Here is a 16,773-nt window from a genome sequence, read left to right as displayed (position 1 = left end):
AGTCGGCTGTGTGTGGAGGAGAGAGCAGGATGGCAGCAGGCAGTAAGAGCAGATCAGAGAGAGACTAACAGAGCAATACAGGGATACAGAGGAAAGGATAGGAGGGCTTATTGTTGTAGCTGACAACCAAGTGTCCAGTTTACCAAGTAACTGGGTGCCTATCGGAATTTACTGGGACCAGTAAAGACACAGTCCATATTATTCACTCACTGGACACTGTAGACTGATATTGAGTTATACCAATTTATTAGGATCAGTGAAGTTAGCGTGCCCCTTATATAATCAGTGATTGCTCTCCACACCTACTGTGTTCCAAAAATTCAATTTCATTACTGCACTTAGTGTGCGCTAGTGCGCCTTGCATAATCAAAGCTTCATTAGTGATCTGAGTGTGTGCCTTGCATAATCAGTGGTCGCACCTAAATCCCACTGTGTTCTAAAAATTGATGTTACACCGCTGTTCCACTGATGTCCACTGCTTTCCTGGGAGATAATTTTTGTTACAACGCTGTTCCACCGATGTCCACTGTTTTTGTGGGAGAAAACTGATGTTACACCACTGCTCCATCGATGCCCACTGCTTTCCTGGGAGAAAATGCGATGATTGACTGGCTGATTGACATTTATTTTAAATTGGGATTTTTCAATTTTTAACACTTTTACAAGAAAATACATTAACAAATTTGTACTTCTGTTATAGTCAAAGTACGGTAGCTACTATAGTTTTGTTGTTTTATTGAAATTCATTAAGATTTGATTCACAAATCTTAATTAGTTTGACCCAAAATTTGCAAAGCTTGCAAAACGAATTTCCAGTTGTTTTGTTCATCTGTAAATATTACACCATAAATAATATATAAATGAATGCATTCTTTAAAGATTTCACAAAGAGCACATGCAGTAAAAAAGCATAAAAAGAAGAATAATAAAAACTAAAATAATGAAATAAAAGCAGTAAACAACAGCATAAAAAACTAATCTCTAAATAATAATTGGACATACCATTATGGTTATCATTAATGTGACCTCACAATTACTAACCCCTAAACCACTGTACGAACAATGTAGTATGACACTGAATTGGAAAATATGCTTCAAGTACTATATAGGCAACCAGTCTAACCAGCAGGGCTTATTTGGTCTATAGTCTAAAACTCAGCATATCTGGAACTATTAGGGTAGATGCACACGGAGTAATTGTCACCGAAAATTCAGTGCGGAATCCGATGCTCGTCCCCGCGCACTCCCATTGGCTCCATTATATGCTTGGGTGGATTCCACTGTCCGCCCAAAGCATTGTCTTATCCTTGGCAACAATTACTACTTGTGCATATACTCTTGAAGCGACTCTGTACCCATAATCTGACCCACCCAAACCGCTTGTACCTTCGGATAGCTGCTTTTAATCCAAGATCTGTCCTGGGGTCCGTTCAGCAGATGATGCAGTTATTGTCCTAAAAAAACTACTTTTAAACTTGCAGCCCTGTGTCAAGCTGCCATGGCCTTGCAACGCCCATCCGTTCCTCCTCCCCACCCTCTTTACCATTTTTCCTATTCATCACCTGTCTGAACTGTGCACAGGTGTCGTAACGATCCAGCTCATGTGCAGTGTTCAGCCAGGTGATGAACAGGAGAAAATGTTCCAGGGGCATTCCTAATGATGAAGAGGGCAGGGAGGAGGAACAGAGAGGCATTGAAATCCTAGGGCATGGACACTCTAGGCCACGCCTTTTTGAGAAAGCGTTGCAAGTTTAAAAGTTGTTTTTTAGGACAATAACCGCATCACCTGCTGAACAGACCCCATGAAAGATCTTAAAAGCAACTAACCAAAGGTACAAGCGGTTTGGGGGGGGGGGGCAGATTGTGGGTTCAGAGTCGCTTTAAAGCGACTCTGTACCCACAATCTGACCCCCCAAACCGCTTGTACCTTCAGATAGCTGCTTTTAATCCAAGATCTTTCCTGTGGTCCATTTGGCAGGTGATGCAGCTATTGTCCTAAAATACAACTTTTAAACTGGCAGCCCCGTGACCTATGGCCGTGGGTTACATTGTGTATGCATTAGGCTGGCACCACCTCTCCGTCCCTCCTCCCCACCCTCTTCAACATTAGGAATGCTCCAGGCAGATTGTCTAATGTGTGAACATTGCACAGGTGCCTTAATGATCCAGCCCATGTGCCGGGCTCTCACAGCTGACAAATAGTAGGCAATCTGCCTGGAGCATTCCTAATGATGAAGAGGGTATGTAAGCCACAATGTAAGCCACGGCCATAGGGCACGGGCGCTGCAAGTTTAAAAGTTGTATTTTAGGACAATAACTGCATCACCTGCCAAACAGACCACAGCGCTACAAAAACATGGCCACTTTCCCCCTACTGTTGTCTCCAGTTTGGGTGGGGTTTTGAAACTCAGTTCCATTGAAGTAAATGGAGCTTAATTGCAAACCGCACCTGAACTGGAGACAACAGTAGGGGGAAAAGTGGCCATGTTTTTGTGGCGCTGGATAACCCCTTTAAAAGCAGCTATCTGAAGGTACAAGCGGTTTGGAGAGGGGGGGGGGGGTCAGATTGTGGGTACAGAGTAAATTTAAAGAGAAACCTATTCTTCAAATCAAGTTTTCAAATTTATTTTTTTCAAGAATTGTGTTTTTATTTTTTTTATTTTTATGTAAAATTCCATTTTGCTTTGTATATTATAAGATGATCCTTATATCTTGCAGCTTTCATTCTGTCGTTTTGTTTGGCGCTTAGTGATCAAAATGTGATGGTATATTCTGACTCAACAATTATCATGGTGGGAAAACCCATATAACATTGGTTGGGTTGTTTTGTGATAGTAGACACTGCACAGATTTTTCTTACCTTTAAAATCAGGTCAAATTATTTTATTTCAGGAATTGGATCCATCAGATACCAAGAACATTGATGTGGTTGTTTCTGGACTTAGTAATGTCTATACACATTACATTACAACATTTGAAGAATATCAGGTAAATATATCTACACATCTAGAGTGACAATTACCTATGGATCATACCATGAATGTATACTTTTGTGTTTATATATGGTACATTTTAATGACCACCATGATTTCCTTTTTTCTTATATAATGCATAGATGGCTGTGGTTACATAACAAATATTGAGGTGTTTGAAAATGTGTAGGGGATTTAATAAATATTGGGAGGAATATATCAAACCAGGATCTCCCCATTGGAGCTCGCCTTGCGCCATCAGTGAAATCTTTGCCAGCTCTGAGCTGGCATCGATTTCAGCGTCAATTTACCCGGGTGTCCCTGCGAAAATTGTTAATCTGTTGGTCGAAGGTAAATGGGAAGTGTCTATAATAGATATAAAAGTTTGGGGACCTCAATCATTTTTAGTAGACTTGATTGACCCATGAAAATTAATCCAATGTGTGAGAGAATGTTCCAGTGGCTTAATGTTGTGGTCAATATTTGTACAGTATAATGTGGCTAAAGACTTGGTGACCCTGATTCCAAGATAGGAAATTTGTGTTGTATTCCAGTGTATTGGAATCAACGTCCACCAGAGAGGGCGACCGAACCTTTGAGGAATAGGGCCTCACATTTAGACAAGTTGAAGGTGTAGTGCAAAAAAGGGCTTCCTTGGCTTTGAGGTTGTCAAGCGATTGGGGGAAGGGATCACCTTGGAGCCAAAGGTGCCAGATCTGCAAATGCCATGATTTTGAGCTCAGAGTCACCAATTTGGAAACCTCGGTACAGTGGAGAGTTTTCAATATGACGTAGTAAGGGATCAATGGAGATTATGAAAAGGAGTGGGAGTCCCTGACGTGTCCCTCAAAATAAGTTTATGCGTGGGGTGTTTCTATTATCAAAGGGAATTTACGTAAAAGATGATTATCACTAGGCCAGCATAAACAGAAATCACTGTCGCACTGCCTGGTCGTGCTACCCCTTTACTCATACAAGTGAATAAGGTTGCAGTCTGACTGATAAAGGGGCCACGACTATGACCCTACAGTCTAAAAAAAAATCCATCCTGGATGGATTTTTTTTTTTTTTTTGACGGCAGGGTTGTGGTCCTGGCAGCTTGTGGGTTGCAACACGACACTATTCACTTGTATGAAGGGGCTTCATGGCCTGGCGGTGTGCCACACTGGTTCCTGGTTACCCCAGCCCCAGCTGATGACATACCTTTGACCCACTGCCATTCTTGTCCATGGAGTGTGTTGACATTGCAGTGAAGCCCCATATACTTGGGTTGGAATGAACTACAATAACAGATTAAACCCAAGGGCAAAAATAGTACTGTTTCTGGAGAAAGGACCAACCTTTTTCACAATCAACTGTATAGTTTCTCCAGTGGCGGATTAAATGTACCCTGGGCCCCGGGCTGTCCACCCAACCTGGGCCCCCCCCCAGTCAATTCGCCCACATTATAATCTGCTACTGCGCCGCCCCCCCCCCCCCCCCCCCCACTGTCCACAATAAACACTGCCTGCCTCCCCTCCCTGCTGGCCCCAATAAACATAATGTTTGGTCCCTTGCTGCTACCCCCAGTAAGCATTGCCCACCCCACCTCCACTGCCTCCAATAAACATATTGCCACCTCACCTGTTCCCCTGATGTTGCCCCCCCCCAAGGTCACAGCAGCACAGAGGATGTCAGGAGAGGAGGGTGCTGATCTTATAGGAGAGGTCACAGTAGCACAGAGGATGTCAGGAGAAGAGGGTGCTGATCTTATAGGAGAGGTCCGAGCAGCACAGAGGATGTCAGGAGAGGAGGGTGCTGATCTATAGGGGAGGTCCCAGCAGCACAGAGGATGTCAGGAGAGGAGGGTGCTAATCCTATAGGAGATAGTCCCCCTTTATAGATGGTCTCCCTCTTTCCCACTCTATAGATGGTCCCCCTCTTCCCCCCCCTTATAGATGGTCCCCCTCTTTCCCCCTTTATAGATGGTCCCCCTTTCCCCCTTTATACATGGCCCCCCTCTTCCCCCCTTATAGATGGTCCCCCTCTTTCCCCCTTTATAGATGGTCCCTCTTTCCCCCTTTATAGATGGCCCCCCTCTTTCCCCCCTTATAGATGGTCCCTCTCTCCCCCCCTTTATAGATGGTCCCCCTCTTTCCCCCCTTATAGATGGTCCCCCTCTTCCCTCTCCCCCCTTATAGCTGGTCCCCCTCTTTCCCCCCTTATAGCTGGTCCTCCTTTCCCCCTTATAGCTGGTCCCCCTCTTTCCCCCCTTATAGCTGGTCCTCCTTTCCCCCCTTATAGCTGGTCCCCCTCTTTCCCCCCTTATAGCTGGTTCCCCTCTTCCCTCTCCCCCCTTATAGCTGGTCCTCCTTTCCCCCCTTATAGATGGTCCCCCTCTCCCCCCTCCCTTATATATGGTCCCCCTCTCCCCCCTCCCTTTATAGATGGTCCCCCTCTTTCCCCCCCTTATAGCTGGTCCTCCTCTCCCCCCTTATAGATGGTCCCCCTCTTTCCCCCCCTTATAGCTGGTCCCCCTCTTTCCCCCCTTATAGATGGTCCCCCTCTCCCCCCTTATAGCTGGTCCCCCTCTTTCCCCCCTTATAGATGGTCCCCCTCTTCCCTCTCCCCCCTTATAGCTGGTCCTCCTTTCCTCCCTTATAGCTGGTCCCCCTCTTTCCCCCCTTATAGATGGTCCCCCTCTTCCCTCTCCCCCCTTAAAGCTGGTCCTCCTTTCCTCCCTTATAGCTGGTCCCCCTCTTTCCCCCCTTATAGATGGTCCCCCCTCTTTCCCTCTTTATAGCTGGTCCCCCTCTTTCCCCCCTTATAGATGGCCCCCCTCTTTCCCTCTTTATAGCTGGTCCCCCTCTTTCCCCCCTTATAGATGGTCCCCCTCTTCCCTCTCCCCCTTATAGCTGGTCCTCCTTTCCCCCCTTATAGCTGGTCCTCCTTTCCCCCCCTTATAGCTGGTCCCCCTCTTTCCCCCCTTATAGATGGTCCCCCTCTTCCCTCTCCCTTCTTATAGCTGGTCCTCCTTTCCCCCCCTTATAGCTGGTCCTCCTTTCCCCCCTTATAGCTGGTCCCCCTCTTTCCCCTCTTATAGATGGTCCCCCTCTCCCCCCCTTATAGATGTTCCCCCTCTTTCCCCTCTTATAGATGGTCCCCCTCTTCCCCCCCCCCCTTATAGCTGGTCCCCCTCTCCCCCCCCCCCCCTTATAGCTGGTCCCCCTCTTCCCCCCCCTTATAGCTGGTCCCCCTTCCCCCCCCCCCCTTATAGCTGGTCCCCCTCTTCTCCCCTTTATAGATGCCCCCCCAGTCAGTAAATAACACAAAAATAACAAAATACAACTCACCTACCCTGCATTCCCCCGTCGATCCTCTCTCCGTCTGCAGTCTCCGGCTGAGCGCGGCTGCCGGGTGTGTCCGGTCCTCTCCCCGGCAGCGCGCGCATCACACAGCTCCTAGTGCCGCCTGGGCCCTGACTTCCGGTACGTGCGCTCCCAGTACCGGAAGTCAATGCTTGCGGTCACAGCGAAACAATGCTTGCGGTCACAAGAGCCTGCAGTGGCGGGGGGAAGGGGGCCTCCCGGGCGGCATTATAATGTGGGCGGCAAGGCATGGCCCCCCCCCGGAGCCTCGGGCCCCGGGCGGCCGCCCAAACCGCCTACATTATAATCCGCCATTGAGTTTCTCTTTTTTCGTGATTGTGTAATTTTTTGCTGCAATCTGACATCTGTTGAGTAAACTTTGATCAGAACCATAAATGTGTAAATGTTATGTTATGTGAATAATTTATCAGTTATTGGCGGTCTCTGGAATGCTAATGACTGAGTTCATCCCATGCTTGATAACAGCTGATAGAGCCAACACACTTTGTTTTTCTGCTTGCAGGCTCAAAGATATGAGGCGGCATCTACTATTTATGGCCCCCACACGCTTTCTGCTTATCTGCAGCTATTCCGAGGTCTGGCCAAAGCAATAGCAGAGGTAATTCAAGAGAGAATCACTGATCATACACCCTCCTTGTACTTTACACTTTATATCAATGTGGCCTTGAATGTTCCTTTAAACCTGTGATGTAAATATCCACTTACTTTCCTTTCTAGGATAAAGTAGCAGAACTACCCAAAGGACCACAGCCACCATTTTTTAATGAATCCCAGTTCTCTAACTTATTGCCTATTGTTCAAGACACAGCTCCTACCGGCAAAACCTTTGGAGATGTGCTGGTGGATGTCCAGCCACAATACTTGCCAGTAAGTCCGAATTATTCCAATAAGTGAAAGTGAATCTGTCAGCTGCAGTTCCCATTCCAGTCTGCTGATGCAGTTATATTTGAGAGCAAGGAGACACATATTACCTTCCATATATATGTGTCTGTGCTTCGAGAACATGGAAAAATGCTTTTATTCACTGATGCAAAGTGTCAAAGAGGAGTTTACAACCCCGGGGTTTCCAGCTGACTCTTAATCAAGCAGGGATAGTAATGGGAGGGGGAGCGAGGAGACATTCCAGCTTGCTGAATTTCAGGAGCTTAGGAAAGTCTCTTTGACACTTTGCACCAGAGAATAAAAGCATTTGTTCTATGTTCTTGAAGCACAGACATATATATGAAAGGTACCATGTGTCTCCTAGACCGTTATCTAACAGCATCAGCAGTTTTGTGTGTGAATTGCAGCTGACAGATTCACTTTAATACAATATTGCGTCAGTAGCTTCATACATCAGGCAATGATTTTCTATCATAATAATAATAATAATAATAATAATAATAATAGAATCATGATTGGCCAGAGCAGGTCACCTTATTCAATTGCTCTGTAGTCCATTTTGACATTCTCATGACTATTGTAGGCACTTTTGGCTGTGGATTGGGGTCCACAGGATTACAGTAACTAAGCTGTGCCTTATAAAGCCCCATATGAATCAATTTCAATTTATGGCTGAACTGTGTGTGTCTGCTATGGATTACAAAAGCAATCTGAAAATTAAATATTTGGTTGCATACCTATTTTGTATGACGTTAGATTGAAAGTGCAGTTGACTATATACATTTGGGACTGCGGGATTCCGATGCTATACATAAAGTATCCTAAAAGAATGCCCTCTTGGCCTATGTTTGCTCTTTGAACTCTTTTGTTGTGTCAGTATATACATTGGGAGATATGTTAAGTTATGTAAACCTAGACAACCTTTTCATAATCTCCTGCCATATGATGTCATTTACAGGGTGAAGTAGCTTCAGTCACTTTTGTTGCTGGGAACCCCAGGAGCTCTGTGACATACATGGTATGTGAATATACAATTGTTTTATTTAACTGGAAACCATTGTAATATACAGAAGTGTACATTATAGACTAGGCTTGAGCACCTTTAACATCCCCCCCCAAAAAAAAACAAAAAAACAAAAACAAAACAAAAAAAACAAGGCAAAATGATACCTGAATATGGTTGAAATGTACCTCCATATACAAATACTGTATCTTTATTTTCAACTCACAGAGTTTCTGCGAGTAGGAACTCATTAAGGATGATCAGTTACAATAGTCATTGTCAACAGTAATAAGCTTTTCTTCAGTATTCTCTTGAGCTCCTCCTAGTGGTGAGTGCAAACAGACAGAATTGCAGAATTTAAAGTTGTACTGTCATTTATTTAATCTTTTGACCTGTGATGCAAATCAGTCTAGTTTAGGTTACATTGGACGACTGGGTAAGATCATGTAATATATCCAGGGAAACAGACAGCCATGCTCTTCAGTCCCTGTCTGGCTGCCTGACTCCCGGCCAGGAGATTTTAGCTGCCTGGACCACTTAAGCTTTTACACCGGACAAAGTATTAGGGAGGCAGTTCCTTTGGTTTCTCCCTGTCTTGCTCAGCTTGACTGATATGTCTCACTATTTCTGTATTGGGAGAGACTTCCCATTCAAGCTGACAACGAAGTAGATCAGCCAAGGAGAGCTTGGTTTTAAACTGAGCCTATTGGGATTTCATGTTATCAATGATATGGACAAAACTAATCTCCTCACAGAGTCCCTTCAACGGTTTTCAGTAAACAAAAAGTCTAGTACAACCATGTCTGAAGCAGAACATTTTATTGGTTATTATTGGAGCACTTTTTATATATCTTTGGAGAGACAGACAAAAACCTTCTTCATGCAATCTACCTAACTCTTGTACCATTGTTTTCCATTTTCTATAGGTATACAGAAAAATTGTTTTAGTTTTTGTAACAAATGTTATATTTTCCCACCTATTTCATCATTTAAACAAAATTGATACTCAGTTTTATGCCCAGGCATTTTGTGACACAGGGATATTTTGTTGCTGTTTTTTAATTCACTGTGTTATTTCCCACCTACTCAGGCAGTGTTATATGTTTTGCATTGAGCATTCCTTTACAGCGGACTTGTTGGCAGCTAAATCGGGTAAAAATGTGGGTTACGGTCAGCGATCAGCTGAGAAGCGGGAAAACGCAGATTAAATTTTTTGTGGAATATTATCAGCCAGGTGTAAACCTGCGGCCGCTACCAATTAATATTAATGACTTTATGAAGGATACAGCGATTGTTTGTGTGAGTAATTGTACATTCTAAAGCAGGGGGGTCAAACTCAAATAGACAGTGGGCCGAAATTAAAAACTTGGACAAACTCGCGGGCTAACCTTGATATTCATTGAAACGCACAAGCAGCATATGTGGAACTTTCAGAGTGGCATGCAGCATTCCTGGCACTGTCAGAGTACATCACCAAGCACTTTGCACTACGATAGGCTCCCATACAGTAATAATTCCGCAGTTTGGTGTCATGTGCTGTAAAGTGAGTAAGTGTGTGGGTTGTCCCCGTATTTAGGATCCCTCATTTAAAAATAATATCCCCTTCTATGACACCCCATATAGTAATAATGCGCCCTGCCCTGCCCCCATAGTAACACCCACCATTCTACTCCCTCCCCCTCCTTCCTCAACACACACACACACACAGAAAAATCATACTCACCTAATTCGGGCATGAAGCGGGTCTTCGTCTCTTCTCCAGCCTCTGAGCCACAAGGAGATCAAGGGGAGAGTAAGGTCTGAGGGGGAAAAGAAGGAAAGAGGGGGATAGAGGAGGTGATGGGGTGGAGAGGAGGAGATGATGGGTGCAGAGAAGAGATGATGGGGGGTGAGAGGAGATGATGGGGGGTGAGAGGAGATGATGGGGTAGAGAGGAGATGATGGGGGGTGAGAGGAGATTATGGGGTAGAGAGGAGATGATGGGAGTGAGAGAGGGTGAGAGGAGGTGATGGGGTGAGAGGAGATGATGGGGGGTAGAGAGGAGATGATGGGGGTGAGAGGAGATGATGGGGGTAGAGAGGAGATGATGGGGGCAGAGAGGAGATGATGGGGTAGAGAGGAGGAGATGATGGGTGCAGAGAAGAGATGATGGGGGGTGAGAGGAGATGATTGGGGGTGAGAGGAGATGATAGAAGGTGAGAGGAAATGATGGGGTAGAGAGGAGATGATGGGGGAGAGAGGAGATGATGGGGGTGGGAGAGGAGATGATGGGGGTGAGAGGAGATGATGGGGGTGAGAGGAGATGATGGGGTGTGAGAGTAGATGATGGGGTAGAGAGGAGATGATGGGGGGGTGAGAGGAGATGATGGGGGGTGAGAGGAGATGATGGGGGGTGAGAGGAGATGATGGGGTGAGAGGAGATGATAAGGGTTAGAGGAGATGATGGGGGTGAGAGGAGATGATAAGGGTTAGATGAGATGATGGGGGTGAGAGAGGGTGCGAGAAGGTGATGGGGTGAGAGGAGATGATGGGGGTAGAGAGGAGATGATGGGGGTAGAGAGGAGATGATGGGGGTAGAGAGGAGATGATGTGGGGTGAGAGAGGAGATGATGGGGGGTGAGAGGAGATGATGGGGGGTGAGAGGAGATGATGGGGTAGAGAGGAGATGATGGGGGTGAGAGGAGATGATGGGGTAGAGAGGAGATGATGGGAGTGAGAGAGGGTGAGAGGAGGTGATGGGGTGAGAGGAGATGATGGGGTAGAGAGGAGATGATGGGGGTGAGAGGAGATGATGGGGGTTGAGAGAAGATGATGGGGGCAGAGAGGAGATGATGGGGTAGAGAGGAGGAGATGATGGGTGCAGAGAAGAGATGATGGGGGGTGAGAGGAGATGATGGGGGGTGAGAGGAGATGATGGGGGGTGAGAGGAGATGATGGGGTAGAGAGGAGATGATGGGGGGTGAGAGGAGATGATGGGGTAGAGAGGAGATGATGGGAGTGAGAGAGGGTGAGAGGAGGTGATGGGGTGAGAGGAGATGATGGGGGGTAGAGAGGAGATGATGGGGGTGAGAGGAGATGATGGGGGTAGAGAGGAGATGATGGGGGCAGAGAGGAGATGATGGGGTAGAGAGGAGGAGACGATGGGTGCAGAGAAGAGATGATGGGGGGTGAGAGGAGATGATGGGGGGTGAGAGGAGATGATGGGGGTGAGAGGAGATGATAGAAGGTGAGAGGAAATGATGGGGTAGAGAGGAGATGATGGGGGAGAGAGGAGATGATGGGGGGGAGAGAGGAGATGATGGGGGGTAGAGAGGAGATGATGGGGGTAGAGAGGAGATGATGGGGGTAGAGAGGAGATGATGGGGGTAGAGAGGAGATGATGGGGGTAGAGAGGAGATGATGGCGGGTAGAGAGGAGATGATGGGGGTAGAGAGGAGATGATGGCGGGTAGAGAGGAGATGATGGGGGTAGAGAGGAGATGATGGCGGGTAGAGAGGAGATGATGGGGGTAGAGAGGAGATGATGGCGGGTAGAGAGGAGATGATGGGGTAGAGAGGAGATGATGGGGGTAGAGAGGAGATGATGGCTGGTAGAGAGGAGATGATGGCGGGTAGAGAGGAGATGATGGGGGTAGAGAGGAGATGATGGGGGTAGAGAGGAGATGATGGGGGTGAGAGGAGATGATGGGGGTAGAGAGGAGATGATGGATGTGAGAGGAGATGATGGGTGTGAGAGGAGATGATGGGGTGAGAGGAGATGATGGGGTGAGAGGAGATGATGGGGGTAGAGAGGAGATGGTGGTGGTGAGAGGAGATGATGGGGGTAGAGAGGAGATGATGGGGGTAGAGAGGAGATGATGGGGGTGAGAGGAGATGATGGGGGTAGAGAGGAGATGATGGATGTGAGAGGAGATGATGGGTGTGAGAGGAGATGATGGGGTGAGAGGAGATGATGGGGGTAGAGAGGAGATGATGGAGGTGAGAGAGGGTGAGAGGAGGTGATGGGGTGAGAGGAGATGATGGGGGTAGAGAGGAGATGATGGGGCAGAGAGGAGATGATGGGGCAGAGAGGAGATGATGGGTGCAGAGAGGAGATGGAGGGGGTGAGAGGAGGGGATGATGGGGGAGATAGGAGATGGAGGGGGCAGAGAATAGATGATGGGGTGAGAGGAGGTCATGGGGGTGAGAGAAGATGATGGGGCAGAGAGGAGATGGAGGGGGCAGAGAGGAGATCATGGGGTTGCCTGGGGGCGCCCCATAGCACCCACTGGTGGGTGATGCTGCTGGGGAGGGAGAGAAGTCATGGCCGTTTGTATCAGCCGGTGACCATGGGAGGCGCCGACACTGACATCCGCCGGACCCCGCTCAGCTCTCCAAAATACCCGGACTCCCCTTCCCTCCCGGAGCGCACTCTGAGTATAGCAGCAGCCCGCCCTCCCCCTGGCTCAGCATCGGGCGATGGTTCCCGGAAGGAGGATGCGGGTGCTATGCGTCCTCTGTGTCAGGGGCGCAATCGCCGCATAGCACCCGCACCCTCCTTCCGGGAACCATCGCCCGATGCTGAGCCAGGGGGAGGGCGGGCTGCTGCTATACTCAGAGTGCCCTCCAGGAGGGAAGGGGAGTCCGGGTATTATGGAGAGCTGAGCGGGGCCCGGCGGATGTCAGTGCCGGCGCCTCCCGTGGTCACTGACTGATACGAACGGTCATGACTTCTCTCCCTCCCCAGCAGCATCACCCACAAAGTATGCAGGTACCGCGGGTGAGCTGCTGCTGGAGGGAGAGAGATCAGAGTCGCCGCGGGGATTGGTGCCGGGACACTGCTGAGTGATAGCAGTGTCCCGCACTATTGGCGGGCCAGCTCTAGGAAATCATCCAATTTCCTAGGCGGGCCAAAAATAATGGCACCGCTGCCCAGATTTGGCCCCCGGGCCAGAGTTTGACATGTCTGTTCTAAAGGCACTGCAAGCGAGTACTGGTCTCGCTGATCGATGCTTGTTTGAGGCCATTGACAGCTGAGTATTGTTTTTTTGTAGAAGTTTTTATTAACATGCAAATTAGGCTCAAGTGCCCAAGGGGGCTTTTCCCAGCAGGGCCAATCTATTACTCACGAACTCCATGCCAAACCGTTAATCAAAGGGGGCATAAATTTATGCAAGCAGGCAGATAAACAGTCAATGAGAGGAGATGGGCTGGCTAACTCTGGACTCTCGCGGTATCGGGGAATGCCCCCAACCACCCCACAACCCCGGCCTCTGTGCCTTATGCACACATTAATAAAAAGGCTTACTGAATATCTCGGCACTGGAAAAGATTATGGAGGCATAAAAGATATGCCTGGAATCCTGATGAAAAGCCCTATGTAACCATCTACTTATTTGTACCCCTTTTTAGTTGCTGATAGTTCTGATTTAAATGTTTCCTAAAGGAGCAACTATATTGGACATAGAATAAACAGCATTTCCCTTAATAACAATACTAATAAAAGAAAGTTCATCTTTCAGAGTAATGACACATATTTAAAAGTAGAAAAGTCTGAAAATGGAAATTGGCGCACGGTATATAATGATGCCTCCTGGGAGACAAGGTAAGAAATACTCAGGTGATTTGTAAGGTACAGAGTATGTTACAATAAATTTTTTTACATAGATTTTTCAAGAAGTAAAAACAATAATCTCCAGAATACTCATAAGGGTGGTATTACATGGGATGATATTTCAGCGATTACCGATAAACAACTGCTATGACAAACAATCTTAAATCGTTCACCCTTTTACACAGGACAATGATCAGTAATTACAGTCGTTTTTGCGCTCATCCTTTCCTGGCTGGTAGACCAGGGAACGACAGTACAGCATGTTATTACACTGAAAGATGTTCGAACGATTAGTGAACGATGAACAATGAAAATAGATCCAGATTCTACCAAACGATCAACAATTTCTCGTTGGTCGTTTAATTGGTGCCACGTAACGATTATGGTTTAAATCCAAACGATCTAACGATTTTTGAACGCTAATTGTCCTGTGTAATATGACCCTCAGAATTATTAATACCCTAAGGAGGAGCCATGTGTAAATCCGACATGCCCATAAGGATAGAGTCAAGACACTCCTTAACCATTAGATCAGCACATGCTTCAAACACAAATATACTACTTCTACTCTTATTATATACCAGAGAATAAAACCTCTAATGCTGAGTCTATATTTCTATAGGTATTACTGGAATAAGGGGACAGGCGGTCAAAGCAATGCTACAATTGAATGGCACATACCCTCATCAGTCGCATCTGGAATCTACAGGATTCGTCACTTTGGACACTACAGACGATTGTTTCCTATCTCTGTAAATTCCTATGAAGGGATGTCTTCTCAGTTCGAGATCAGGAGATCTTTTTGAGGCTTCATCACTATTCTTTATGAATAAAGCTTCTTCATGTGAATGATCAGATGAGCTGAACGGCCCTGTGACACTATGACTATGGCTGCATCTCCCTTTAGTTCTTGAGGGAAATGGGGAATTACCTGCTGCGGGAAAGCGAGGAGGTTGTCAATTTCCAATGCTACGATATAACACAAAGTTTCCTGTACTCAGTAAATCACAATTTGCAAAAATTTAAGACATCATTATTTATCACAGTTAGGAATGTTTTGATGTTCGGAAATCTGTTGATATAGTAACAGAAGCTTGTGGATTAGTTTTGATGGATCATTATATAGTTTTGTAAGGTTCTGTTTATGTAAATCACCCCAAAATTGACACGGGCCCGAACAGATTATTTTTAAAAAATTGAATAAAATATTGTGTAAAAATAAATATTTTTGTATTTAATAAAAAACACACAATGACACTAGTGTGAACAGAGTCACTGTATTGTCTTTAGCAGCCAATCGGATAACAAAAAAATTTAATGTGAAAGTAGCAAATTTGAAAGTGGATATATCACAGGTATGATAGAATTAGCTGAAGGCTTAGACCTGGTGGTTGTCCACGTTTTTCTATATGTTTTCAAAAATGGATACAGTGAGAAGGAATGCAAAATCGTGATATAAACCTAGCCATAATAAAAAGGTAATCTTAAACAAGGCACACAACTAATATATACTATGGGGCCTCCCAGGCTTTGTGACCGAAAGACGAAAAATGCAGTTACCATAAAATATATTTAATTCCTTTCATTTTTTTTTGTATTTTCCTCCTCGCCTTCTAAGAGCCATAACCCATAATGGATTGGCTCCTGGCAATTATGTTGTATCCATTTTTGCCTCCATCTATGGTCAGTTTTATTCTATGGATACCTAAGCTAGACACTTTGGATACCACCTACTACCAGCAGTAAATCAATAAGATTCAGGAATGCATCTGTGTGCTAACGACAGAACTAAACAAGCAAAAATAATAAAAAAGAAAAAAAAAGTGGAAACATGGGACCACCAGTAAAGAGGTCTATGGAAGTAGGAAAAGGGAAAAATTTACTACCAGACTTTAATTTTTACCCCATACATTTACGCCATATCGTTGTTAGGGGAGTTCAGAGCAGGGCCAAGCTGCAACCTCACTCTGAACTGCCGTGATCCCAACTGCTATCTGCAGCCTGGGACCGCCGCTATTAGCGTGCGCGGCCGATTGCCACTCCTGCTAATTAAGACCATTAAATGCAGCTGTCAAACATGACAGCTGCATTTAAAAGTTTTCTATAGCTGTTTCCCTGGTGTCTATTGGGGGATCCCCCGCCCACGATGCGATCGCGGAGGAGGTATCCCTTCATCTTACTGGCCCGGGTCTCAGTGTCGGAATGACGCTGATCTCGGCTTGGTATTCTTTTGTTCTGGTCTGCAGCACCTATCTCATTGATCAGTGCTGTATAAAGCATACTACACTGATCTCTATGAGAGATCAGTGTAGTTATATTTGAAGTCCCCCGGGGGACTTCTAATTACTATATAAGTGAAAAAAAAAGAAAAAAAAAGTGTTTTTATCAGTTTTACCTTAGGACGAACAGCGTAAAAACGAAGCCCCCCCAAATAAAAAGAATTGCGCTTTAAAAAAAAATTTAAATTTCACTGCGCATATAATTTTTTTCTGGTTTTGCAGCATGTTTTATGCAAAGATTAAGGCCTTTTAAACACGAGGAGGAAAAAACGAAAACGGAACGGAAACGAAAATTGGCTCCTTTATTAAGGGGTTAAAGGGATCCTGTAAGTACTTTTATATTGCTCGAACCGTGGCTAGCATGAAACTATGATGAGCTCCCATATCTCTGTGATATATGATTCACTCTGAATGTGCGATTTCAGAGTAATCATAGTTGTGACTTCATCCAGGAATAGGGTTATGGGTTATTGATGAAATAATAAATATGCAAAAAACACTGCAGAGACACCATCACGTGAGCGAGCCAGACCTTCCTCAAAGGAGGAAAAACCAAGCCAAGGAATGTCTCCAGTCAAGGAAACCACCCAAGCAAGGTGTCCACCCACAGACAGCTGTTTCAGGGTATTTGCCTCTCATCAGTGTGGAGTAGGATTCTGGCAAATTTTTGCATATTT

The 16,773-nt window shown here is 45.9% G+C and overlaps 1 protein-coding gene across 1 annotated transcript in view; it reads left to right on the top strand.

Annotated features, from left to right (window-relative positions):
* LOC138799322 (putative neutral ceramidase C) overlaps window positions 1–15,077 on the top strand; it is a 39,019-nt gene extending 23,942 nt beyond the window's left edge. Inside the window, exons 16-21 of the mRNA XM_069980325.1 lie at window positions 2,893–2,988; window positions 6,843–6,938; window positions 7,058–7,207; window positions 8,181–8,240; window positions 13,726–13,808; window positions 14,440–15,077. Coding sequence (XP_069836426.1) covers window positions 2,893–2,988; window positions 6,843–6,938; window positions 7,058–7,207; window positions 8,181–8,240; window positions 13,726–13,808; window positions 14,440–14,623 — 669 coding nt within the window. The 3' untranslated portion in view covers window positions 14,624–15,077. The remainder of the gene's footprint in view (window positions 1–2,892; window positions 2,989–6,842; window positions 6,939–7,057; window positions 7,208–8,180; window positions 8,241–13,725; window positions 13,809–14,439) is intronic.
* Window positions 15,078–16,773: the final 1,696 nt, after the last annotated feature.

This window comes from Dendropsophus ebraccatus, chromosome 8 (genome assembly GCF_027789765.1).
Source record: "Dendropsophus ebraccatus isolate aDenEbr1 chromosome 8, aDenEbr1.pat, whole genome shotgun sequence".
Taxonomy (NCBI): domain Eukaryota; kingdom Metazoa; phylum Chordata; class Amphibia; order Anura; family Hylidae; genus Dendropsophus; species Dendropsophus ebraccatus.
The sequence above is the reverse complement of the archived record's forward strand: the minus strand, read 5'-3'. Positions and strand labels throughout refer to the sequence as shown.